Source organism: Ursus maritimus, unplaced genomic scaffold (genome assembly GCF_017311325.1).
Source record: "Ursus maritimus isolate PB19 unplaced genomic scaffold, ASM1731132v1 scaffold_17, whole genome shotgun sequence".
Classification (NCBI taxonomy): Eukaryota; Metazoa; Chordata; class Mammalia; order Carnivora; family Ursidae; genus Ursus; species Ursus maritimus.
The window spans coordinates 147,762-173,607 of record NW_024424119.1 but is presented as its reverse complement, the minus strand read 5'-3'; the positions used below and the strand labels follow the sequence as shown (position 1 = coordinate 173,607).

General features: G+C 34.4%; 1 protein-coding gene across 1 annotated transcript in view; it reads left to right on the top strand.

Annotated features, from left to right (window-relative positions):
- KIAA2026 (KIAA2026 ortholog) overlaps positions 1–25,846 on the top strand; it is a 148,636-nt gene that overhangs the window by 97,951 nt on the left and 24,839 nt on the right. The window contains exons 5-6 of the mRNA XM_008689885.2: positions 5,423–5,512; positions 18,111–18,226. Of these exons, the coding sequence (XP_008688107.2) occupies positions 5,423–5,512; positions 18,111–18,226 (206 nt within the window). The remainder of the gene's footprint in view (positions 1–5,422; positions 5,513–18,110; positions 18,227–25,846) is intronic.

The following is a 25,846-nucleotide window of genomic DNA, read 5'->3' as shown; positions in this document are numbered from 1 at the left end:
TTTATCTTCCAAGATTTCATCCTTGATTCAGTGGGTCTGGGGTGGGTACCAGTAATATGCATAGTGGTTAAGCATATGGATTCTGGGACAAGGCTACATACATAGGTTCTAATGCCAGCTTTACCACTAACTCTGTATCCTTAAGCCCTTTGTGCCTCCAATTCCTCCTCTATATAGTCGGGTAATAATAGTACCTACTTCGTAGGGTGTTGTGAGGATTAAATGATAGAGCTTACTGTTTTATTTATTCTTACTTATTTTTTCAAATAAGCATGCCAGATGCTTCAGACATAAGTAGTGTTATGAGTAGGCAAATCAATTAAGAACTGGCTTAAAAGCATTTATTACTAAACTTTACCACTTTTTTCAGCTACTTTAAGACCTTGAAATAATCTTGAATTTGGTCATATTTCATAAATCGTGAACTGTCGTGATAAAGCCTATAAGAATTTGAAAAGTGAAAAATCAAGTAATATTATTTACATCATTATATTAATCAGAGGGAAAACTTACGCTTACCCCTACTGTAGTGTTATGGTGGTTATATAGTTGGCATATAGGGGAACCTAGATTATTTTATTTAGCAATAGGCGCAAAAATTTAGGAAATATTTTTAGTATTTAGCATTTGGTGATTTAAGCTTTTATATCATATTTAACAATTACGACTTTGTTAAACTAAATTATTTTTTATTTTATCAGTTTTGTAATGAAAGACTTTTAGACTGAAAAATAAATATCATTTTTCTTAATAAAGTTAATTTTTGCCAAAACGTCTTTTTTTTAAATTTAATATTTGAAAGAGAAATCTAATATTATGTGAATTGTCGTTTTGTACACAATTGGAACAAAGTCATAAAAAGTATTTTGGGGTGCCTGGGTGGCTCAGTCGTTAAGCGTCTGCCTTCAGCTCAGGTCATGATCCCGGGGTCCAGGGATCGAGCCCCGCATCGGGCTCCCTGAAAAGCCCACTTCTCCCTCTCCCACTCCCCTTGCTTGTGCTCCCTCTCTCGTTGTTATTCTGTCAAATAAATAAGTAAAATCTTAAAAAAAAAAAAAAAGTATTTTTAAAACTTAGTGTGTCAGGTCTCCATTAAGATAAGTTTTTAAAATAACGTAAGAGCCTTAGTTACCTTGACTTCACCTTTCATTGGTAACCAAAATCTTTGAAGGTAATGCATACTTGCTACTGTTGTATGCGTGTGACTTACTCTAAAGGCTGCTTTGAAGAGGAAATCCAGAATCCAGCTGCTGACTAAGACTTACATAGTAGTATTGTTTTCACAAATAAGCATAAACTCACAGATGCTTAACATACCTTTGAAAAGACTATATTTCTCCATGTAACCAGTGGAGAAGTTAAAGGATATGAAATAAAGTAACAAATAGAGACCCTCAGTGTAACAGTTGAGTCCAAAATTAAAGTTGGAGTTCAACTGCTTCACTGTGCTAAGGACCTTTTGATTATATTATTTTGAATTGCTACCTCTTAATTAAATATTTTCGGCTTCAGCTTTTTCATTTCTAACAGTATGGGTTTTACTTCCCTCTTAAAATTCCTTCAATTTTTAAATATTGTGCATTGAGAGAAACATATCTCATTAATAAATATAAATATCTTATTAATCAGACTTATTTTTCACATCACACATATCTTATTTGCAGGTTTTGAAGCAGTCATTCTCCTTGGTATGGTGATCATAAGAAATGAGAAGGAATTTTCCTGTCCTCATAGTTTTAAGATGTTAATATAATTTTAGTTTAAATACATATGAAATTTGAATTTATACCATGAATTTAGTATTTTGCTTACAATTTTTATAATAAACTGTAGGTTTGTTGTATTAGCATGGTAACAAATGAGAGATCCAGTTTGGACCTATTCATTTTGACTTCTGCATCGTTTTCCCTTTGCTTCTTAGTGTAATTTACTATATTGTTTAGTTTTGTATGCTACCTTATGTCCTTTTTGGAATAAATAAAGTAATTGTCTCTCAGATCTATTGAGTATAAACCCAAAAGGCATAATTTCTACTTTGAAGTAATGATAAAGTAGGGAATGATTTATTTTGTAATTTTTCTGAGATGTGGTCATGGAATTCTTTTGATCTCTACAGGATCTTCCCTCCCGCTTTATATATGCACATTTCTGCTTTTTGAGTTGAAGAGAGGGCCTTTTAATATTTATCATTAAATAGAAATGAAAGCTTGGGTATAAATTAAATCCTAAAACTATAATACATGTTCAATTGTTACTAGATTTTTTTGTTTTGTTTAGAAAGACCCCTTAAAGCATATGATCTATCAGGAGGTGGATGAGTCCTCTGTTCTCTGGTCTCCTCTACCAGTGTGTCGTCTTAGGTTACTTTTTGATTAGTTTGTATATGAATTGAAGAGATACCTTTTTAGTCCAAAAATTACATATTTTTAGTCCTTTTTGGCTCTAAGATTTATGATTTTGTGGCTCTGTCATGGGTTGTTTCAAGTGCCATGTTAACTTGAGGGAGAGTGTGAAGCTTTCAAGAGGTTTTCCTGGGGGATAAAACTCTTTTTGTAATTTCTGCAGTCATGAGTGTTGGCATTGTGATCCAGCTGTAATCCGACCTGCTGTGTAGCTTTCCTTTTTCACCCCTGGAGGCCCTGAGCCTCAGATATGTTTTTTGGTTTTAATAAGGTGTTTTGCTTTATTCAAAAAAAATGCTTCTCCTTCTGTAGATGAACTTTATTTATTGGATTGATTCTGTTTTTAAAAGCACCATTTGAAGTTGTGTCAAGTTTAAAGGCCACACATATACCTTACTATGTAAAAGAGAAAGAATAGAGGGTATATTGGCATGAATCAGATTATTTTTTCTTTCAATATTAGTAACACAATTTGAATTATGTTTCTATACAAGAATTTTCTCAGAGCTTAACTTGGCTCTGTATTTTGAGTATCTGTATTAGTTGTATATTATGTCTATTTGTAGAGAGTATAGAAAGAGATTGTAAATTGTTATGTAGCTATAAATTGATTTTAAGAGAAATTCAAACTAAATATTGCCAAAAATATTTTCACCCTCTAATTCAACAAAATTTGTGTTTAAGAGTCATGTCATTTAAGGAATATTTATCTTATTGTTTTGCATTTAATTCAGCATTTTATCTCCTATTTGGAAATTAGTCTTTTTGAATCTTCATATTCCTTAGCTATATAGTACCAGAATGTTTAAGGAGTCATGAAGATTTGGAATTCATAATCAGTTAGTACCTTACTGCTTAAAAGTACGATCTGCAGCCCATACCTGGGAACTTGTTAGAGATGCAGAATCTCAGGTCCCACCTCAGACCTACTAAATCAAAAATTCCATTTTAACAAGATTCCCAGGTGATTCTTAGACACATTAAAATTGGAGAAGCAGTGATTTACTAACTAGGTAAGCCACTTCAAAGTACTGCTTTATGTAGCTCTTAAGCTGTGGAAATCTTTCAGAGTTTGACTTCAGAAGTGTGTTACCTCTTCCTTTAAATAGAATATAAATATTTGTTGATCCCATGAATTGGAAGATTTTAAGGGTCTTAGAGTGTGTCTAGTTGTAGGGGTGTATGTTTTCATTGTTACTGTAAGTTTCTACAAACTGTATATGCAAAATGGACCCTTATTCCTTGTATAATGAAACATGTAAGACGCAAATGAAATTCCTCTGAGCTTTGCCATATGTGCAAATGAGACGTCTGTGCTGTAATATTAATTAGCGTACCAAGTTCAGTGAAAAGGCATGTAAAAAACACCTGCAAGTTCTGGGGCAAATTTGACATGGTAGTCAAAAATAGCAGATTATACAATGGGAAGTTTAGTTCCCGCTGAGTACTTACTAAAAACCTGATGTAGGGCCAACAAGATAGAAGTTGAAGACATTACCAAGTTCTAGAACCACTCACATAGTTGTCCAGTCCACTGCCTATCAGCATTTCTTCCATAACTCTAGATTTGGCAAATGGGAATGTGTAGTTTATGATAAATACCAGCAGCACTGTCCTACTACATGGTTGTGTGCTGTTTTCTACTCTGGATTATTTAATTTGGGTTACTTAAATGCATATTTTCTCTGCATTGTCAGTTCTGTGCATTTGAAATTAGGTAGACATTTCTAAAAATAATTGTTAATACTAATTGTAATATCTGTGATAATTTTTTCTTAGCCTATTAGATTGAACCATATTGCCATTTATGTAGATCAAAGGCATATCAGTAATTTCATATGGTATAACCTAATTAAAGGAAGTTTAAAGGGGTCCTACTTTCCCAATTTTGTCACAGTAGTCACTAGGAATGATCTTGTTGTAACCCCCTTTGTTGTTGTTGTTGTTGTTGTTGTTGTTGTTGTTGTTGTCTTTTACAAGAAATATGCCTTTTAGAAAAACAATACCCTTACACAAAGATTAATGAAAGTAACAAACATGGGCTGATAAAATCTTATGGTGAATTAATAGCTTTATAAATGTATTTTTTTAATTATCACAGTATAAACATTCCAACAGTTTCATTAATCTTAAACTTTTCCTCTTTATGGCTTGTAGTTTTGTTTTAGAAACATTTCATTTTCATTGTAGATTTTTAAAAATATGAGCTTAAATTATTTTAGGAAAAAAGTTAAATATGTTGGGAAAAACTATAATTTTATAAGAACTAAAATGTAGTTATTAATATTTTTGTTGTTGCTGACACGTCACTGTTTAAAGCTTTAGTAGTTATGCCAAACTAGTTTGATTATTCATAACTAAAATCCAGTTATTTTGGCCATGGCCAAGGTGAAGTAAAATGAACTGCATAATTATGAAAGGAAATGGATGCTATCTATGGAGATGGTTTTATTAAAGACTACTAAGATCATATTAAGAATGTGTACTTAATTTCATTTACTTCTTTGAGTAGATTACAGACAGTGGAAATCCTTTCTTAGCAATGCCAACAGCAATATAATTAGTTTAATCGTGTGGTTAGCAAACCAGATCAAAGGGTTAATGACAGTTCTCCAGGGGCGCATTTATTCACCAACTAGGAGACTGCCTGATGAAGCATTTCTTAAAGGTGATTTAGTAACCTGTGAAATCTAGGGTGAGTTTCCAGATCTTTGTCATTCTGGGCTGAAAGTTAGTGATGTTAAGAAAGTACCTGGATTATAAAGCAAGCTGAGAAACAGGGAGGTGTGGTATGAAACCACCAGTGTTGAAATTTCAGCTATTTTTATACTAAGCCTGAAGTTCATACATTATAAAAGTAGTATCTTTTAAAATATAAACTTGTGGGGCTTTCTTTGCTTTTTGCTATTACAAATACAAATAATTGTGAATTTAGTGTAATGTTAAAAAAACTTCTGTTACCACATTTTGGGTGTTTTATATTATGTGTTATCAAGCTGTGTTTTTGTGTTTTATTTTAGCTTATTTGCACTAATCTTGATGAACTCAGGGAATTAATCACAAAAATCGAGAATGAACTCAAAGATCTGGAAAACAGTAGAAAAAAATCGGTAGGTGCTGATCCAAAAGTTCTATCTATTATTGTCAGCATTAAAATTTATTCCTGCTTTTTTCTAAAGCTTTTTTTTTAAATCTTGTTCTCCTGGATTACATAAAAATTTGCAATGAAAAATAGAAACATTGTTCCTTTTATTTCTCCTGTGTGGTCTAGTTTTCATTTTTCATAGACAAAAGTGGTACCAAGCCAAGTAAATTAATTTTGTTTGCCTAGTTTATATCAGGTATAGTTTTAGGTATTTCCCAATATACTGGTTGGTGGTTTTCTGACTGGTAGTTTTTTGGGCAATGCTTACCTTGCAGATATTCTTAATTAATAATTATATGCTTTTAATGGAAGTTTATTGCTTAGTAAATAAAAATTTTAATTAACTGTGACATAAATAACAGGTATAAGTTATTTGGTCCTGCCCCAGATATTTTTGATACATACTTAACAGTATGTCTTTTTAAAACACCTTTATCAGCTGAAGGTCTTTTTCAAGCTTTCACTATATATTCTAAGTTCACAATTTTACTTTCATTTTTTATTCTTGAGAGGATAGAGTATAAAGGCATTATATTTATTCACTCAGCACTTGGTAAAACGCTCCATTATGTTATTCATTAAATCAGTAATACTTGTTTAACTGACATTCAGTGATATTACAGATTCAAAACACAATTATACACCAGTAAATAAATGGGGAGGGCTTTAAGCACTGAAGAAAATAAATCATTATTTTAAAAATCCCTTTATTTTGTGCCTTAGGAATGCCATGAAGCCACTCAATTTTAGGTCTTTGTTCAGAACCTATTAATCTAGAATTATGTGTAAAAAAGTGATAGTGATACAGCAAGCTTCATATCAGCAGATTTGTAGTAGTCATTTTATATGCTGTCTAGAAAAGACATATTGGTAGCACTCTGAAGGGAAGAGACTTAAGTGCCATAAAAGTACAACCTTCTGAGGTTATTTAATATAGGCATAAAACAGCCTTAAGCATTTCAGAAGTTTCATATGATATCCTTGAAAATATAGGTATAATCTAAGAGAGAGAATAATGTTCCTAGTGATAACCATTAACAAGAAAACATTATATTGAAATATACAATCTGAGAATGCAGAAAACTGTATATTTTTAGAAATATTTCCATTAAAAATGTTTTAGGCCCTTACTAGATTCTTAGATGCTCATGTGTACACATGTGTGTTTATGTATACACTTATGTTGTGTGTATGTGTATGTATGTACACATGGCACTTTGGTATATGGGCAGTTGCTTGATGTGGAACACCCGGTGTTCTAAAATTTACCTCTGTGATGTTATTTCTCAAACAACATTTACATTAGAATATTTTCTCCTCAACAAAGCAATTTTTAATATATTTGATGTTATATACTCATACAGGACTGATTCTGTCCTTTAATAGGGAGAATAGTCTTTTAATCAGGGTGTTACTTATAATTTTTGCAGAAACTTTATTTTCAGTGAGTTGTCTGTTCTTCATGAGTTTAAATAGAATTTTGTTAAATAAGTTTGCTAATTGTTTTTTATGCTGCAGGTAAACATAACACATGCATCTTAACTTGTTCCCATATTATAAATTAGGGTTTTATTTGTTTTTAATAAATAGTTTTATGCATAATGTACTTACTTATAGCATGCATTGTAAGAGAAAAAGACTTCTTCAAGGATCCTAGAGTTTTTCTGTAAAGCCTTCCACCTCACTTTGTTAATGATATGAGGTATATGCATATCGCCTTCCTTTACAGGAACGAGCAGAAAGGTAAAAGAAAACATAGATTACAAATACTTGACACTGTAATCTTTGAAGGCATGTTTATAAGAAAATTTTAGGTTACATACAGGGTTTAATTGATTAAATTTTGTGACTCTAAATTTTTAACTTGTCCATGACTCCTAGTATTTGCTTATTTTTTCTTTTTAAGATTTTATTTATTTATTTGAGAGAGAGAGCTCAAGTGAGGGGAGGAGCAGAGGGAAAGGGACAAGCAGACTCTGTGCTGAGTGCAGAGCCCAACGTGGGGCTGGATTCCAGGATGCTGAGATCATGACCTGAGCTGAAACCAAGAGTTGGATGCTCACCCGCCCAGGCGCCCCGCATATTAGTTTTAAAATGTTTTCTACTCTTCAAAAAATACAAATTCTTGGGACTGTACTTAGTAGGTATCATCTTAATGAGATTACTAACATGCAAGCTATTTTCCTTTAAACTGCCTAAAAGGTTTTTTTCATGAATAGCTTATAATGGCCACAGAGCATAATGGTAACAATAGACAGTAAATGTTTACGTTTTAGTATCATTCCTTATTTTTCTGTAGAAGTTAATACTGATTATGATAGATGTTAGTTGCAGAAATTAACTTTATTGGATGCTTATAGTAATATTAAATACTAGTTTATTTGTCTGCCATCATTTGGGAATAAGGTGTTTCACTTAACTGAATTTTCTAGATAACTGAAACCTGAACTTTAGGACTAAATTTCTTTTCTTTTTTTAAATTTCTTATTTTAATCATTTAATGACAAACTTCTGTGTGTCCTTTTACTATATTGAACAAAATTTTAACCCTTTTTTGATGACTCAGGGATCATTATGAATATCCATAATTATACTGATACTCTAAAAATGTATTGATAGCAGTAACTAATTAAACATTTACCAAAAGACCTTTATGCTATACATTTTGAAGGTGTGTGTTTATACGTTTGCTTTTGTTCTCTTTCCTCAGTGTCAACCTGTTGTTTCTTGTGTTTGTCCATGTACTTACCCTAGCTGATAAACTGTGAATTACAAAGCAAATAACAATATTTATAAGAATTGAACTCATAGTAAGGATCTGAGAGACTTTCTTAATAATTAAATGCATGAACTTGGTGATAGTGAGAGCCATTTTGACTGATTTATTGCCTTTGGGCTTCCTTCACTATTGCCAGACAAATAGAGTATTAATTTTGATCTTCATAAGAAGATAGCACTATCAAAACTAAAATAGTATTTAGAGTCAAAGCAATTCTGTTACTCATCGTCAACTTTTATATATACATATATATATATGTATATATAAAATAATGGCTCCAGTAACAAAGAGGATGTGTTCCATATAGACATTTGGTTGTCACGAATGCCATTGCTAAAGATAGAAAATTTATGTGATAGAGGATTTAACATGAATTCGTACAAACGCCTCACTTCTTTAGAAGATTTCTTCTCTGCAGGGCCTTTCCAGATAGTTTTTCCTACCAAAGCAACAAGGAAAAATTATCCCACTTCTTCACCCCACCCCAGAATGTCATTATAAAAGCTTTCCTAACCTCTTAGAGGTTTTGCCATTGAGCTACTCATTGTATTGGAAGATGTACAGTCTTTCAAAATCTAGATTGTTTACTTATTCTTTCAAGGCAACTAATTACATTTATGGTTAATAATGTAAGGAGAGTATTTAGTTTTCTTGAGTTTGTTCTAGCACACTTGGTACCATTACTTCATGTAGGGACTTATTCAAAAAAGGCTCAACATCCTTTAGATCTCGCAGTGTTATACCTAATTATCTACCTGAGATTTATTTAAAGTGAGACATCTGCTTGAGGTAAATAGAGTGTATAGTTTGACAGTTTTTAAGTTTTGCCTTTCTCATTATTCAGATCATAGGATTCATTAGTAAGCTAAAGGAGAAATCATAACATTTTTATTTTTGTGGCTTTAGTCAAGAGATAAAATATGCATTTTGCCTAATTATTTGGAAAATATCTTTTTAAACTGAGGAAATGTATTAGTTTTCCAGAAAGGTAGAACTAAGATACTGATAAATTTGCCTGATGCTATTATATTTGAAATTTATAAGACATTATTGCTCTCTAAATCAAAATTGGAAAATTTTGCCAGGCTTATAACAGAAGTGGTTGTATTTCTGAGTTTTTCATGTAACCCTTTTTTTTTTCTCATATCTGCCTAATTTCCTTATGTTTTATGTCATAATTTAGATTTTCAAAGAAGTTTCAACCTATTTTTCTTTAGTAAGGAAAGATCCATATAGAAATAAGTTATAAGGAAAACTGAACAATTTGGAAAAAAAAAAAAAGATGTTATTTATGAGAAAAGAAACTTTGGATTATATAATGATGAATGATAGTCCTATCAATATAGAGAAACTAAAATTTAAAATACAAGGCCTTTTTTTTTATCTTCTTTTCTGATACATCTTTTGGCAGTTAAATAACTCAACACTTAGGATAAATATCACAGTTAATGTGTAAGAAAAGTTATAAAACTGCCTGCTTTTTGATCTTGTAATCCTGTTTGGAATTTAATTTTTATTTTCCCCATATCATATCCCCTTCCCCCCCCCCCCAAAAAAAAAAAGCAGTTTACACAGTGGTGTGTTCAGTAGACTACCTCTAATAGTCGAAATTTGGAAAAAGCCTGTATGTCCAACAGTGGGGAGATGACTAACCAAACAATATTAACACAGTGGTATGTCATATAGCTAGTAAAATAAAATATTTGTATATCATTGTTACTATATGGAAGTATTTGTGAAATGTTAAATTTTTTAAATACACACAAAATAAGATGTGCCTAATGATTACAATATGTGAAAAGACTTGTTAAAAAGAATTGGAAAGGAATGTCAAGTAATGAATAAAATTAATCTTTACTATGTTCTTAAAATAATTTAAATTTTTATTATACAATAATAGTATTTCTCTTGCCTAACCAAAGGCTGTACATTAGCAACACCAAACATAGAGAAATCAGAAGCTTGTATCAGATGGTGACACCTGGGATCATCACCTGAGCCGAAGGCAGACACTTAACTGACTGAGCCATCCAGGCGCCCCTATATCAATTTCTTATTCTAGATTTTCTGGTAAACTACTGGTTAACAAAACTGAAAATAATCTCAACTGTGAGGGGAAAATCACATTGTCTTTAAATAGCCATATTTAAAACTTTTAAAAAATTAGAACACCCTCTTGGAAGGCCTGCACAACAGATAAAATAAGTTTCTTTACCTATCTTAGTTACAGATTCAAGTCTTATTCATAAGGCGAGTATTTCCTCAGTGTCTTCTGTGTCTTATATGTAGCACCAGGAACTTGGTAGGGACCTGAAATTAAAACAAAGTCCTTATCCTCAAAGAATTCACTTCAGAGTTTAAGATTTTATCCCAACCATGGGGATAAATTTTTAATTTTAATCTAGGTGAGTTGGGCTAGCTTCTTTCCTTTTATAAAAGGCTTTATCTTTTCTTTTCAAGCAGTGTTAATTCAGAAGTCACCAAACACTCAAGACACTTGCTCACTTCCCTTAATTACGTGTTTATATGTTTGGGAATAGAGTGGAGGGGTAGGTAACATTGTATTTTATGAAGAATCTAATGGTAACTGCATGCTCAAAATAATAGCGAGGGAAGATTCACAGGAAATGTGAATCAGAGCAATATGTGACTGGTAAGACAAAGCTTCAGTCAGTCACTGAATTATCTAAGAATGTATTATCCACATTTATCCATGGTGAATCTTGTTCCTTGGGTACTTTTTAACACTTAATAACTACGCAGCTAAGAACTGGATTTTAACCCTGTTAATAGTGCTCAGGGTTTCTACTGACTACAATTTGGCATAGTTTGAATCCCATTAGGAAAACTTCCATTAAAAAAATTATTTGCGGGGCGCCTGGGTGGCTCAGTCAGTTTAGCAGCTGCCTTTGCCTCAGACCATGGTCCCAGGGTCCTGGGATGGAGCCCTGCGAGCCCCACCTCTGGCTCCCTGCTCAGCAGGGAGTCTGCTTCTGGTTCTCCATCTGCTCCTCCCCACCACCCCCTTCCCCGTTTGTGCTCTTTCTTTCTATCAAATAAGTAAATAAAACTTTTTTTTAAAAAAAAGGAATGTAGATCATAGAGAAACTTGAACAGTGCTTGAAAGTCACTGTATTAAAATGTAACACAATACCTTGTTCATAATGATGAAGTCATCGAGAGTTAAATTATATTCATGTGTTCAGAAAATCTGCAAGACATATTTCTCTCAATTTAAAAAAAAATTGCATCTAAGGAGAAAACCTCAGTTAACTAAGAAAATTACTTATGTAGTTTGAATACTTTCTGTGGTCCCACTCTGTGCTAGGCTTTGTGATAGAGCCTGAGAAAGTGAAGATAAGTAGGATATTGTCCTTGCTCTTAAGATTTTCCCAATCTTCATGTCACTTACGTGGAATTTTTGTGCTCCGATGATACCAAATGTAGCATTACTTAGTGATTCAGATTGTGCAGTGAATTGCTTGAGAACCCACCTTTCTGATATATCAGTCAGGTATAGATTTGATCAAATGTTAACTTATTTGCTACCACCAATTTACTGAAAAGGGTCAACTTCAAATACCCAGCTAGTGGTTAATTCCCAGTTCAGGATTCTTTCTTCTTTGTAAATGAAAGTGGTTATGTATCATTAATACATATATATTTTCTTCCCCAGTAGTAGTAACTACCTTACTAGGAATATGATCTGTCATCCACTTTTTCCTCTCTACAGAGCTAAAGAACATCAAAATTTGCAATAAATTCTAATCATTGATATAGTTGTTTGTTTTTATGCTTTCTAGGTAAATGCTAGTTTAGAAATATAATGGAAATGTCATTCCATGTGGGATGCCTTTAAAATAAAGTACAAATGCTTTCCTTTTCTGTTAAATTAGTCTTAAGTGAAACTGGATGAGAGAAAATACTAGCATGTGATAGTTCATATTAGAACCTCTGGCAGTGTTAAAGTAACTTTTAACTTTTCCCATGTTAATATGTATACATTTCACTATACTGTCAAACTAGCACTTTTTCAAGGGACTGTATGCAACAAAGTGAATGTAATATTTTACCCCTAAAACTGAATATCCAGGAATAAATGAGTATGGTGATGGTTTCTTTAGGAAAGCAGTAAGAAAAAAAAGTGAATACTACCTTTTCATTTAATATTATTTAGACTGAGGAGAGTGTTAAATAACTGGTTTACTAATATACTTAATTACAGTTAATTTGATTTGTGCTGTGTTTTTATACATGTGAATTTAAATTATTTACAAGCTACCTTCAGATACTGCTTGTGATTTTTTTTTATTTTTTATTATGTAGTGTTCCATGATTCATTATTTTCATATAACACCCAGTGCTCATTACAACACTGCCCTCCTTAATACCCATCACGAGGCTACCCCCTCCGCTCTGAAACCCTCAGATTATTTCCCAGAGTCCATAGTCTCTCATGGTTCGTCTCCCCCTCTGACTTTCCCAGGCCCTTCTGCTAGTGATTTTAAATGAGACACCTTTGTGTATCGATCTGTGTGGCTTTTCTCAAAGTTATTTTCATTTTATTTGAAAACTGAGATATATTGTTATTTAATCCCTTTTCCACAATGGGATTTATGACAAGCGCCAAACCTATAACAAAAAATATTTTGTTATATGATCCAGTTTAATATTTTGTTATATGATCCAGTTTCTATGATCTAACATTTATAAGTAAAATTGTATAGAAAAAAAATGACATTGATACTTTGGTTATACACATCTTGTTTTTGTACTATTCTTAATAAAAATGTTTTTACTATCTCCACAGTAATGGTGCTAACCATTTCAATTTATAAAAGCATTCTTTGTATATTTATATATGATTTTACTTTTCTTCATAGAGCTGTTGATAGCTATTTTGTTTACATTTAATGTTACAAGAAAATCTATATGAGTAACAGGATGGTTTGTGTAAATAAGTTACTTTCACCTAAGTTTAACATTCAAAGCATCTAAATTTATTAAAATGTATAAAATATGTCCATGGTGATAAGACATGTAAGAAACCTGGAATTTATTTGTTTTCCTTTTTTTCTTCCTTTTAGGTGTCCAATGTCTGCAGCATCAGTAGATTGCCAACTCCCTGTCCTTGCAACACCCCAGCCAGCATTATGCTAGTTCTGTTATACCCATCCCCGATTACTGCAGCAGAATGGAATCGTTCTTTAGTTGTGAGGTAAGTTTCCCTCCCCACTCATTTCACACGCGTAGATTCAGCTTTTCATTTTACAATATTGTGTAGTTTTGTAAGTTTTTTTAAAGTTTCTTTTCCCGTATGGTGCCTTAGGTTATTAATGTATCATATTCAAAAACTTATAAAACTGCATAATATAATAAAAACTTATCTTGTGACCATAGAACAGCTTCTTTTTGTAGTAATCCCTACGAGGTTATAAAACCTCCATTGTTTGACATTTGGGGCATCTCATGGAAAGGGAGCTGGCAATCTGCAGCTGCTGTGGACATTGGATGAGAAAGTATTGAAAGGTAAGCTTCAGATTTAGACCATATTGTGTGCCTTTGGTTCCATGGTGTATGCTTAAAATTCATACTTTGTGTTAAACTTTATAGTAAATTCATAAAAGAACGATACTACTCTCCTCTTCTTTAAAGTGACCTTCAGTAAATGTTTGCATTGTTAAGTTCACATAATACATTGGGATTATCTTAGAAGATAATTTTTATCCGTGAAAGTAGTGAGAATTCTAGTATTGAATGAGATATTAAATGAAAGTAATATTAAATGAAAACAGTTCATTTATCCCCACTTTCACATATCTGTTTGTGAAACAAAGCTGTTGCTAGCTTTTAGCTTATTAAATATATTTTTTATTAGAGAAATGGTTATAACTCTGTTCCATAAATGACCTTTTACTAATCCTTCTACCTGCTATCTTCGATTCTATATTGATCACTACATCTAAAGATTATGAGAGCTTTCTGATTTTTATTACATCCATATTCTTTCCTATGTATTTGAAGAATGGGGAATCTGCTGTGTTCCTTGTTCTTTAATTCACTTTTAAACTTTAGAACACTATAATTTTAAGTACTATTATAATTAAACAAATGATAATAAGTTGTATAGATTTTAATTTTTGCCTAACAGAGACACCTACATGTAAAGATAAGTACTTACGCAATACAATCTTTTGTTCTTTAGGAATTGTCTGTGTAGACCAAGTGGGACAGCATTATGTAGTGGAAGGAGAATTAGATTTTAACATTCAAAAGACCTATAATTCTAACTGAAAATCTGCTTCTGTCTACAAGTACTTCCCAGTGATTCACTGAGCCAGTTTCCTTCTGTAAAATTATGTTCTTCTCATTCCCTTTAGTTTTAATAATTTCATCCTAGAGGAGACACAATAGTTGATCTCAGTTTTTCCTTTCTGTGTATGTAAATAAAGTTGATCAATCAGAAAAGCTCTTGCCCGCTTTTAGTCAATGACCTGATTTAGATTCAGGAAATACTTGATTTTACATAGACTTTTACATTAGACCCAAGTTAAGGCAGATCATTGCCATCTCTGAGTAACTTCTTTTAAAAATTCATAACCTTTTTTCTGTTTACACTAGTCTCGTTGTATACTGTGACACTCCAAGACCACCACTAGGTAGAAGGGGGCATGTTTTAATTCCATTTGGGTTGTATTGACCAAAGAAGATGGTAAATGAAACAGGCAGTATGAGTTTCTTTTTTACTGTCAAGTGGATAAAGCACTTTACCTAAAATACCAGTCCCAGAGCAGTGATTCTGAACTTTTTAAAATGTATGCCCCTTTTGGTAAACATAAAAACTGTGAGACACATACCCCATGGCAGGATATAGTGGTGTCCTTTCTTGAGGTCATTGTATTCCTTATATGTATCTTGTAGTTTTTATCAGTCTTTACTTTCTGTAATTTCTGTTGTAAGAATATTGTTTTCCAAACACAAAATGATTAAGTATTCATTTTAAAATAATGAAATGCCGTGCCGTCACTACCCCAAATTGAGAATATACAATATAAAGAAAGGGAAGAAGTCCAAAAAACACATATGAAGTTAGAAGGCCATAGACATTTTCAAACAGGTCAGTGGATAAGACAGAATTATATGAAAGTTAGAAATCTATTCTCTGATTAATATTTATGACCCCTTCTCTGTATATAGTTGGCTAGTTCAGCAATATATTTTCTGGGCATTGGATTAATTAAAATTTAGTAATCAAAATAAAATCAGAGATAAAATCTTCTCATCTCTTTAAAACTCTTTTCTAGAAAAATTAATGCTGTAATTTAGTAGAGACACAAACACAGCTGACAGATATCTTGTAATAATGACATTCAGCTACACAGACTCCTCTTCCTGTGCCTCAGTCTTCCTAGTCCCAAGATCTGATAATAACTGCTAGTCCTTCTGCATTCCCTATACCACCACTACACTAATCCAGATAGCAGCCATACTGCCCAGGCTAATTCTGTATCTGCCATTCTTCCCCATATAACCCTCAGTTACAAAGAATTCAGCTTGCCTGGTGCTCTCTAGTCTTTTAACAATTTTCCAATTAATTATACCACAAAGGTGGTATAATTACTCATACCTTTCCTATTTCTGCTTTCTTTAGCTTAGGAAAAGTTTATTCTCACCATTTCATTTTTGAGCCAAGTAGTAGTTGCAAAGTAGAGAAATAATGTTGATGTGCTCTGTTAAAAGAAAAAAAATCTTTATTACACTTTTTTTTTTTTTTTTTTTTTTTTTTTTTGGGAAAAAAAAAACCTTTTTTTTTTTTTTTTTTTTTTTTTTTAGTGGAACAGAATACTACCTCATTCTGCAAACGATTTTAGGTTGACTATCATCTGCCTTTTCATCTTCCTCACTTTGCTCTCCCTAGAGGAAAGTATTATTTATTGTTTAATAGTTTTGTTTTCATGGGTTAGAATGAGCACTTTATTTGATAGCTAGCTATTGCCTAGCTTCTTTTGGGGGGGAATAAACTTTTGAGGTATAACTTACTGTTAAGTTGGGTCCTTTGAGAAAGCAATTTGACAAGAGGAAAGGTCTGTCTAGGTTATTATATGAAATAATTACTTTCCTTGAATTTTTTTTCATAATACTATCATTTGTCGTGCCATTAAGAAGACACAAGAATTGGTCATTGAGCCTAGATTCCATATTCATTATGTGCACATAAGCATATAATTCCACATCTTCCTGCTCTTCTAATAAGCAGTTTAAAAACCACCGATGTAGAAATGTAGTTGTTTATTTCTACATGCATAAACATTTTGTTGGTTTAAAGCACAAAATGTTGGAGGAGTAGGAACTATACTATTATTTATGTTTATAGCTAAAACTTCACATACATAGATAAAATTTCATATTTCAGTGAATGGAATGTTGAAGATTTTAGATATATATAAAATTGGGAAATTTATGCACAGATTTAAAGTAATTTTGCTCTAGGGAGTGGCTATTTTTATTTTTTTATTTTTTTTGGTGGGAGTGGTTGTTTTTGTGTCTTAATGTTCTACACATGTGCAAATTAACTGAACAGTTGCTGAGATGAAGTCTAATTTTTGCATGTTAAATGTGACCCATAATATATATAGTTGTGTATTTTTTTTGTTAATAAAACAAAATGAGTGGACTGAATGGTATGTGAATTATATCTCAAAAAAAAAAAGAAATATAACATGGTTATACAACAGTAAATGAAGATGGTGGTGATGTTGATAGGTATACACTAACATTGTGGGGAAGGGGGGAGTTGGCTACCTAAAGATATAACTTCTTTAAACTTATTTTTCCTATGGTATTTGAATAATTTTGTGGGGGAAGTGTATTTTTACTAGAGGTTTTTATAACATGTATCAGATTGAATTATGTGATACAGCTTTTAAGAGGTGGTGATGCAGTTCTAAAGTCTTGAACTTCGGCATCAGGTAGATTAGGTTCAAGTCATAGGACCTTAAGTCATTTAATTTCTCTGAGCCTTAGTTTCATCATTTGTTAAGTGAGACTGAAATGCACATACATTAGAGGGTTTTCATAACTGCGTAAGTACATGTGTGCTGTCACGCTCACACACCCCCCTCTTCCTCCCCTCTTCCTCACTTTCCTCTGCCTCTCCCCTCCCTCCCTCTCCCCTCTAGATATAGATACAGATATATGATTGAAATACTTAGGATAATACTTAACAAATGGAGAGGGGGTGTCAGTAATTATTAACTCTTACTGTGGCTATAGCATAATAGTATTGAAAATTATGACCATTTATCTGTTTGTCTGTGCTGGAAACCTTTTTAAGTACAATAATTGTAAAATTTCCTAACGAAGTTTGTTAAGACTGCTTTTGGATATAACAATCCTTTTTTTCTCTTTTTCCCCACTCTTTGGGATAATTACAAAAACTTTACAGAAGTGAGCCATGTCAGTTACATATTCAGTGAATGTATGTTTGTATTTTTACATGTATTTAGTAAATAGATTATTAAAATACTTATAATTGACAGTTAAAAACTTAAAAAAGTTTTCTCTTTGTTTAAATAGCTTTTAGATTTGTCCTTTAGAATTGAGAATCTTTAAAATATTACAAATAAGATTTATTACAGAATATTTTTCCCTTTACAGCTTCCTGAAGAAGACATTCTTATTTGATGGGTATTGGTGTTTCGTTTTGTGTTTTACTCAGAAAATAAGGCTTGACATTCACTTTTAGATTAAATCTAAAGGATTTACTTTAACATTGTGTTTTTAGGGCAAATGGTATCATCGGAGGCAAGCTGTAAAAGAATTGCATGGTACCTTGATACGCCTTTTAAATGAATTGCTGCCATGGGAACCAAAGTTGATGAAAGCTTTTCAACGAAACAGGTAATTCAAGCTTTATAATCTGTTTTACCTACTTTAGGGCTCTTAATTTATGATTATGGGAAGATATCCTGGAATCATTTTGCAATTTTCCATTAACATTCAAGAGATATTTTTGAGTGCTTACTGTGTGCAAGGCACTTCCTAAGTCCTGAAAAAGTTCTGTTGATTAAATAATACCATACTCTGTGGCTTACATTCCCTTTCTTTTTTTCCCTGTTTTTTTCCATTGTGGTAAAATGCACAAACAAAATTTATCCTCTCAACCAGTTTTAAGTATATAGTTCATTGCTATTAAATACTTTCATAATGAATGTTATTATTACCCCATCTATCTCCTAAACTCTTCATCTTGTAAAACTGAAACTCTGTATCTATTAAATAACTCCCCATTCCCCTCCTCCTCAGCCCCTGGCAATCACCAGTCTACTTTCTGTCTAAATGATTTGACTACTCTTAAGTACCTCATGTAATATACAATATTTGTGGTTTTGTGACTGTCTTATTTCACTTAGCGTATTTTCAGGGTTCATATTTTAACATATGTCAGAATTTTCTTCCTTTTTAAGGCTCTGTGGTATTTCATTATATGCATATACCACATTTTGCTTATTCATTCATCTGCCAGTGGATACATGGGCGGTTTTCATGTTTTAGCTATTACGAATAATGTTGCTGTGAACATGTATGTACAGATATCTCTTCAAGATACTGTTTTCAGTTCTTTTGGTTTATACTTAGAAGTGGAATTGCTGGGTCATATTGTAATACTATTTTTAATTTTTTAAGGAACCACCATAGTCTTTTCCACAGTGTCTATACAATTTTCCATTCCTACCAACAGTGCACAAGGATCCCAGTTTCTCCACATCTTCACCAACATTTGTTATTTTCTGGTTTTCTTTTTTTTTTTTTTTTTATAGTAGCCACCTAATGAGTACTAGAGGTATGTTGTTGTACTTTTGATTTGTATTTGCCTAATCATTAATGATATTGTGTATCTTTTCATGTGCTTATTGGTTATTTATATATCTTTGTGGAGAAATGACTATTCAAACTTTTTGCCCATTTTTGAATCAGCTTGTTGATTTTTTTTTGTTGATTTTTAGGAGTTCTCTGTATATTCTGGCTACTAATCCCTTATTGGATATATGATTTGCAAAAAATTGTTTCATTCTGTGTGTTACCTTTCTGTTTTGTTGATAGTGCCTTTGATGAACAATTTTTAAAATTTTCCATGAAGTCCAGTTTCTTTTTTTGTTTTTTGTTGTTGCCTGTGCCTTTAGTGTTGTTCTCAAGAAATCATTAGTAAGTTTAGTAGTAAGTTTTGAAACCAAGAAGTGGGAGCACTCCAGCTTTGTTTTGATTTTTCAAGATCATTTTGACTATTTGAGGTCCCTTGAGATGCCATATGAATTTTAGGATAGGTTTTTCTATTTCCATAACAAATATCATTGGGATTTTGATAGGGTTGCATTGAATCTGTAAAGCACTTTGGGTAGGTATTAACATCTTCAAAATATTAAGTCTTCCAATCCATGAATATGGGATGTGTTTTCATTTATTTAGTCATCTTTAATTACTCTCCAGTGTTTTGTAGTTTTCATTGTACGAGTCTTTCACATCTTTGATTAATTCCAGAGTATTTTATTCTTTTTGAAGCTATTAAAAATGGAATTGTTTTAAGTTGCTTTTCAGATTCATTGTTGTTACTGTATAGAAATGGCAACTGATTCTTGTGTGTTGACTTTGTATCCTGCCACTTACTGAACTCATTTATTCTAACAATTTTTTGTGTGAAATATTTAAGGTTTTCTACATAAGATCATGTCATATGTAAAGAGAGATTATTTTTTTCTTTCCAATTTGGATGTCCTTTTTCTTGCCTAGTGCTTGGTCTAGAACTTTCAGTACAATGTTGAACAGAAGTAGCAAAATTGAGCATCCTTGCCTTGTTCCCAAACTGAGAAGAAAAAGGTTTTAGTCTTTCACTGTTGAGTATGATCGCTATGGGTTTTTCTTATATGGCTTTTCTTACATTGAGAGAGTTTCCTTCTATTCCTGGTTTGTTGAGTATTTTTATCATGAAAGGATGTTGAATTTTGTCATGCTTTTTCTGCAGTTGAGATAATCATGTGGTTTCTTCCCTTTATTGTGTTAATGTAGTGTATGACATTAATCAATTTTCATATATTGGACTATCCTTGCATTGCAGGAATAAATCTCATTTGGTCATGGTGTATAATCCTTTCAATATGCTGCAGAATTTGATTTGCTTATATTTTTTTGACCCACTCTGCCGTCTTCCCTTGCTCCCCCAGATCAGTATCTCTTATCTGGGGGGGGCATGGGAAGACGGCCGATTGGGTAGACCCTAAGCTCATACTGCCCCATGTTCACAACTAGATATCATCCACATCCAAGTCAACAAACCAGAGAACAATCTGAAGACTGGCAGAACAAACTCCACAACTAAATATAGAGAAGAAGCTGCATCTGAAAGGTTAGGAAGGTCAGAAAGGCAGAGGGAGGCTGCCCACAGGAGGGAGGGAGTTATGCATGTGGAGAGGACAGAGGAACAGGCACTTGTACCATGGAACTCATCATTTGGCTTTAAAAACCAGAGGGACTGAATTCTATGAGTTTGTAAAACCAGTGGGAATTGGAGCTTGTAGCTTTAAAAGGCTGCTGACTCAGCACTGGGTGAGCCAGGAGGGAAAGTGATAGCTGGGTCGCTGCCCTTAAAGAGACAGCAGCCTGTGTGGAGAGACAACATAAAATTGGCAGTTTATACAATGCAGTGGGCAAGCAGGAGACAGATTTGTTCATACTGATTTCAGAGCATGTTAGTGGACTTCTTTGAAAATGAGAAAACTGGCAAGCACCATTTTCCTCCCCCAGGCCCCAGCATAACCATAAACTCCCTGTGGGAGAAGAGGCTGCACAGATAGTTGTAGCCTGGACCCAGGGCTCAGGGCGCATTTTGTTAAAGCTGTCTATGCTCCCCACCCAGACTCTGGGCGTATACCTGCTGCTGCGGGCCATGCCCAGCCACTGTCATACGCTCTTCACCAGCTTCACATCCCCAGGAGCCACAGCACTTGGGAGATCTGGCATAGGACTAGTAGCCCAACACCATTTAGCTAATATCAGTACCCCGTTCCCAAGTTCCCTGGTGGGCATGCCCCCTCAGAACTGGTGTACCTGAGTCCCACGAACACCACAGAGTAAGCACATCCCACAACAGGCAGAGGGTCAGTGCAGATGACTGCACTGAAAGGAGAAGTGACTCAGACACAACAGCAGGATGTAAGCAACACACATAGGATACTCTCCTGAAGTGCCCGGTTCTAGTAAACAGGGGACACTGCACTGCAGAGGACTCCAGGACCTCTCTTCATGAAGTCACTTCTTTCAAGAGCAGATGACATAGCTGACTTTCTTAACAGAGAGAAACAGATAAAGAGAGGTAGACAAAGTAAGACAGAGAAATTTATCCCAGATAAAAGAACAGGACAAGGCAACAGCCAGAGATCTAAGCCAAACAGATAAAAGGAACATGCCTGATATCTCGAGAATTTAAAGCAATGATCATAAGGATACTCACTGGACTTGAGAAAAGAGTAGAAGACATGAGTGAGATCCTTAACACAGAGATAAGGAATAACACAGAGGGGCACCTCCCTGCCTCAGTCAGTAAAGCATGAGATTTTTGATCTTCTGAGTTTGAGCCCCACATTGGGTATACAGATTAACTACAAATAAAATCTTAAAAAGAAAAGGAATAGTGTAGCAGAGATAAAGAGCTCAATAAACAAAATGAAAAATACACTTGATGGAATGTAGCAGGATGAAAGAAGCAGAGGAATAAATTAGTGACCTTGAAGACAGAGTAATGGAAAGCAATCAACCTGAACAAAAAGAAAGAAAAAATAATTACACAAAATAAGAATAGACTTAGGGAACTCAGTGACTCCGTCAAACGTACTAACATTTGTATTATAGGAATCCCAGAAGAAGAAGAGAGAGAAAAGGGGGCAGAAAATTTATTTGAAGAAATAATAGTTGGCTTCCCTAACTTGGGGAAGGAAACAGATATCCAGATCCAGGAAGCACAGAGAACTCCCATCAAAATCAACAGAACCAGATCCACACCAAGACATTTTGTAATTAAATTGGCAGACTACAGTAAGAACGAAAAAATCTTAAAACCTAAGGCTAGGAGGAGATTTTTCAGCAGAAACTTTCCAGGCTACAAGGCATGATATATTCAAAGTGATAATTGGGAAAAATCTGCAGCCAAGAATACTCTATCCAGCAAAGCTATCATTCAGAATAGAAGGAGAGATAAAAAGTTCCCCGGACAAACAAAAACTAAATGGATTCTTGACCACTAAATCAGCCCTGTAAGAAATATTAAAGGGGCCTCTTTGAGTGGAAAAGAGAGACCAAAAGTGACAGTATAAAGGAATGAAAACACAAAAGCAGTAAAAGTGAGTATTTCTGTAAAAAAAAAAAAAATCAAGAAACTCACAAAAGAAAGAATATAAAATATAATAGAGGAGAAATAAATGGGTTCAAACTTAAACGACTGTCAGCCATAAGAAGATACATCTGGATCTCTACAACCAGAGTATCTCCAGTGCTTGGTCTTGAGGCATGAAGTGGGGAGCCAAGAGTCTGCGTACAGATATCGGAAGATAAATGGAAGGGGGAGGGAGCTGCCTCGCTCGTGTGCCAGCAAGGCAGAAGCCTCCTGCACTAGGGAGCGGACCAGACTAGCAGACCGGTAGCAGTGGGGAAACCTGACTGAAACCTGGAGCTTGGGAGCATGCGTGCAAACTGGGGACGGCTGGCAGTTTTAAAAGCATAAAGGGCAGAGATGAGCTGGCCGTGAGAGCGAGGACTGGGAGAGCAGTAGTGGGGCCCACAAACGAGGACACTCTGGGTTTCTGGCAGCTCAGACAGAAATGGAGTCGGTGTGGATTGGAGAGCTCAGTGAAGAGCAGATGGCGATCTCTCTGTTCTGAGACACAGGTTTGGATATGGTCACTTCTGCTCTCAGAAAAGACACAGAAAGCCGCCAGGGAAAGCTGCCAGAGAACAAAAGCCCCAAAAAACCGGTTCTCACTGGGCCCATCCACCCCAACAGGGGGCAAGGTTCCATGAGTATCAGCGCGGCAGGCCCCTCCACCAGAAAGCAGGCTGGAAGAACAAGAAACCCACATCCCTAAAGTCCCTATAAAACAGGTACATCTTGCTTGGGTCCTGGTCAATAATTTGAACTCTGTACAGACCTGCAACCACACCTCATCAGAATGACAAGGCAGAGGAACCCCCAACAAAGGAAAGAAGTAGAGACTGTGGCCTCTGCCACAGAACTAATGGATATGGATATGGATATAAACAAGTTGTCAGAAATGGAGTTCAGAGTAACAATTATCAAGATGATGTATAGGCTTGAGAAAAATATTAACTGAAATATAGAATCTCTAAGGGATGAAATGAGAACGAATCTGGCAGAAATTAGGTATTCTGTGAATCAAATGCAGTCTAAACTGGGTGCTCTGACTGCCAGGGTAAACGAGGCAGAAGAACGAATTAGTGAGTTAGAGGATGAGAGGATAGAAAAAAAGGAAAGAGAGGTAACATGAGGGGAAAAAAACCCATTTTCATGAAAAAAAGCTATGGGAGATTACTGACTCAATGAAACATTCCAATGTCAGAATCATCAGGATCCCCGAGGGGGTGGAGAAAGACAGAGGTCTAGAAGAGATATTTGAACAAATTGTAGCTGAGAACTTCCCTAATCTGGTGAAGGAAACAAGCATTCGTGTCCAAGAGGCAGAGAGGACCCCTCCCAAGATCAATGAGAACAGACCAACACCACAACATAAAATAGTACAATTTGCAAATCTTAGATCCAAGGAAACAATCATGAAAGCGGAGAGGGGGAAGAGATTCCTTATGTACAGAGAGAGGAACATCAGAATAACGTCAGACCTGTCTACAGACACCTGGCAAGCCAGAAAGGGCTGGCAAGACATATTCAGAGCACTAAGTGAGAAGACCGTGCAGCCAAGGATACTGTATCCAGCAAGGCCATCATTCAGAATTGATGGAGAGACAAGAAGCTTCCAAGACCAGCAGAAACTGGAAGAATATGTGACAACCAAGCCAGCACTACAAGAAATATGGGGGGGGGGGGTTCCATAAAAGTAAAAAACCCCAAGAGTGATACAGAACAGAAATTTACAGAGACAATCTATAGAAACAAGGACTTCATAGGCAACATGATGACATTAAAATCATATCTCTCAATAATCACTCTAAATGTGAGTGGCCTAAAGGCTCCCATAAATGCCACAGGTTGCAGATTGGATAAAAAGACATGACCCATCCATTTGCTGTCTACAAGAGACTCACACTGAACCTAAAGATACATCCAGATTGAAAGTGAAGGGATGGAAAACCATTTTTCATGCCAATGGACCTCAAAAGAAAGCTGGGATAGCAATTCTCCTATCAGACAGATTAGATTTTAAGCTAAAGACTGTAGTTTGAGATACAGAAGGACACTATATTATTCTGAAAGTGTATATATCCAACAAAAGGATCTAACAATTATAAATATCTATGCCCCCAGCAAGGGAGCGGCTAGATACACAAGCCAACTCTTAACCAAAATAAAGAGACATATAAATAATAATATTTTAATAGTAGGGGACCTCAGCACTCCATTCTCAGCAGTAGACAGATATCTAAGCAGAAAATCAACAAAAACAAAAGCTTTACATTACATACTGGACCAGATGGACCTCATTAGATATATACAGAACACTACACCCCAGAGCAACAGAAAACTCATTCTTTTTGAATGCGTATGGAACTTTCTCCAGAATAGACCATATACTGGGTCACAAAACAGGTCTCAACTGATACCAAAAGACTGAGATTGTTCCCTGCATGTTCTCATACCCCAATGCTTTGAAACTGGAACTCAATCACAAGGAAAAATTTGGAAGAAACCAAACACTTGGAAACTAAGGAACATCCTGCTTAAGAATGATTGGGTAAACCAGGAAATTAAAGAACTTAAGCAATTTATGGAAACCAATGAGAATGTCCAAAACCTATGGGACACTGCAAAGGTGGTCCTAAGGGGAAAATACATAGCCATCCAAGCCTCACTCAAAAGAATAGAACAATCTAAAATGCAGTCCTTATACTCACACCTTAAACAGCTGGAGATAGAACAAAAGAACAGGCCTAAGCCAAGCACAAAAAGACAGCAGATTCAGATTAGAGCAGAGATCAATGAATTAGAAACCAGAAATACAGTGGAGCAGATCAACAAAACTAGAAGATGGTTCGTTGAAAGAATTCATAAGATTGATAAGCCACTGGCTGGACTTATTCAAAAGAATAGAGAAAGGACCCAAATTAATAAAATAATGAATGAAAGGGGAGAGATCACAACTACTATCAAGGAAATAGGAACAATCATTAGAAGCTATTATCAACAACTGTATGCCAATAAATTAAGCAACCTGGAAGAAATGGATGCCTTCTGGTAACGTATAAACTACCAAGACTGAAACAGGAAGAAATTGATAATCTAAA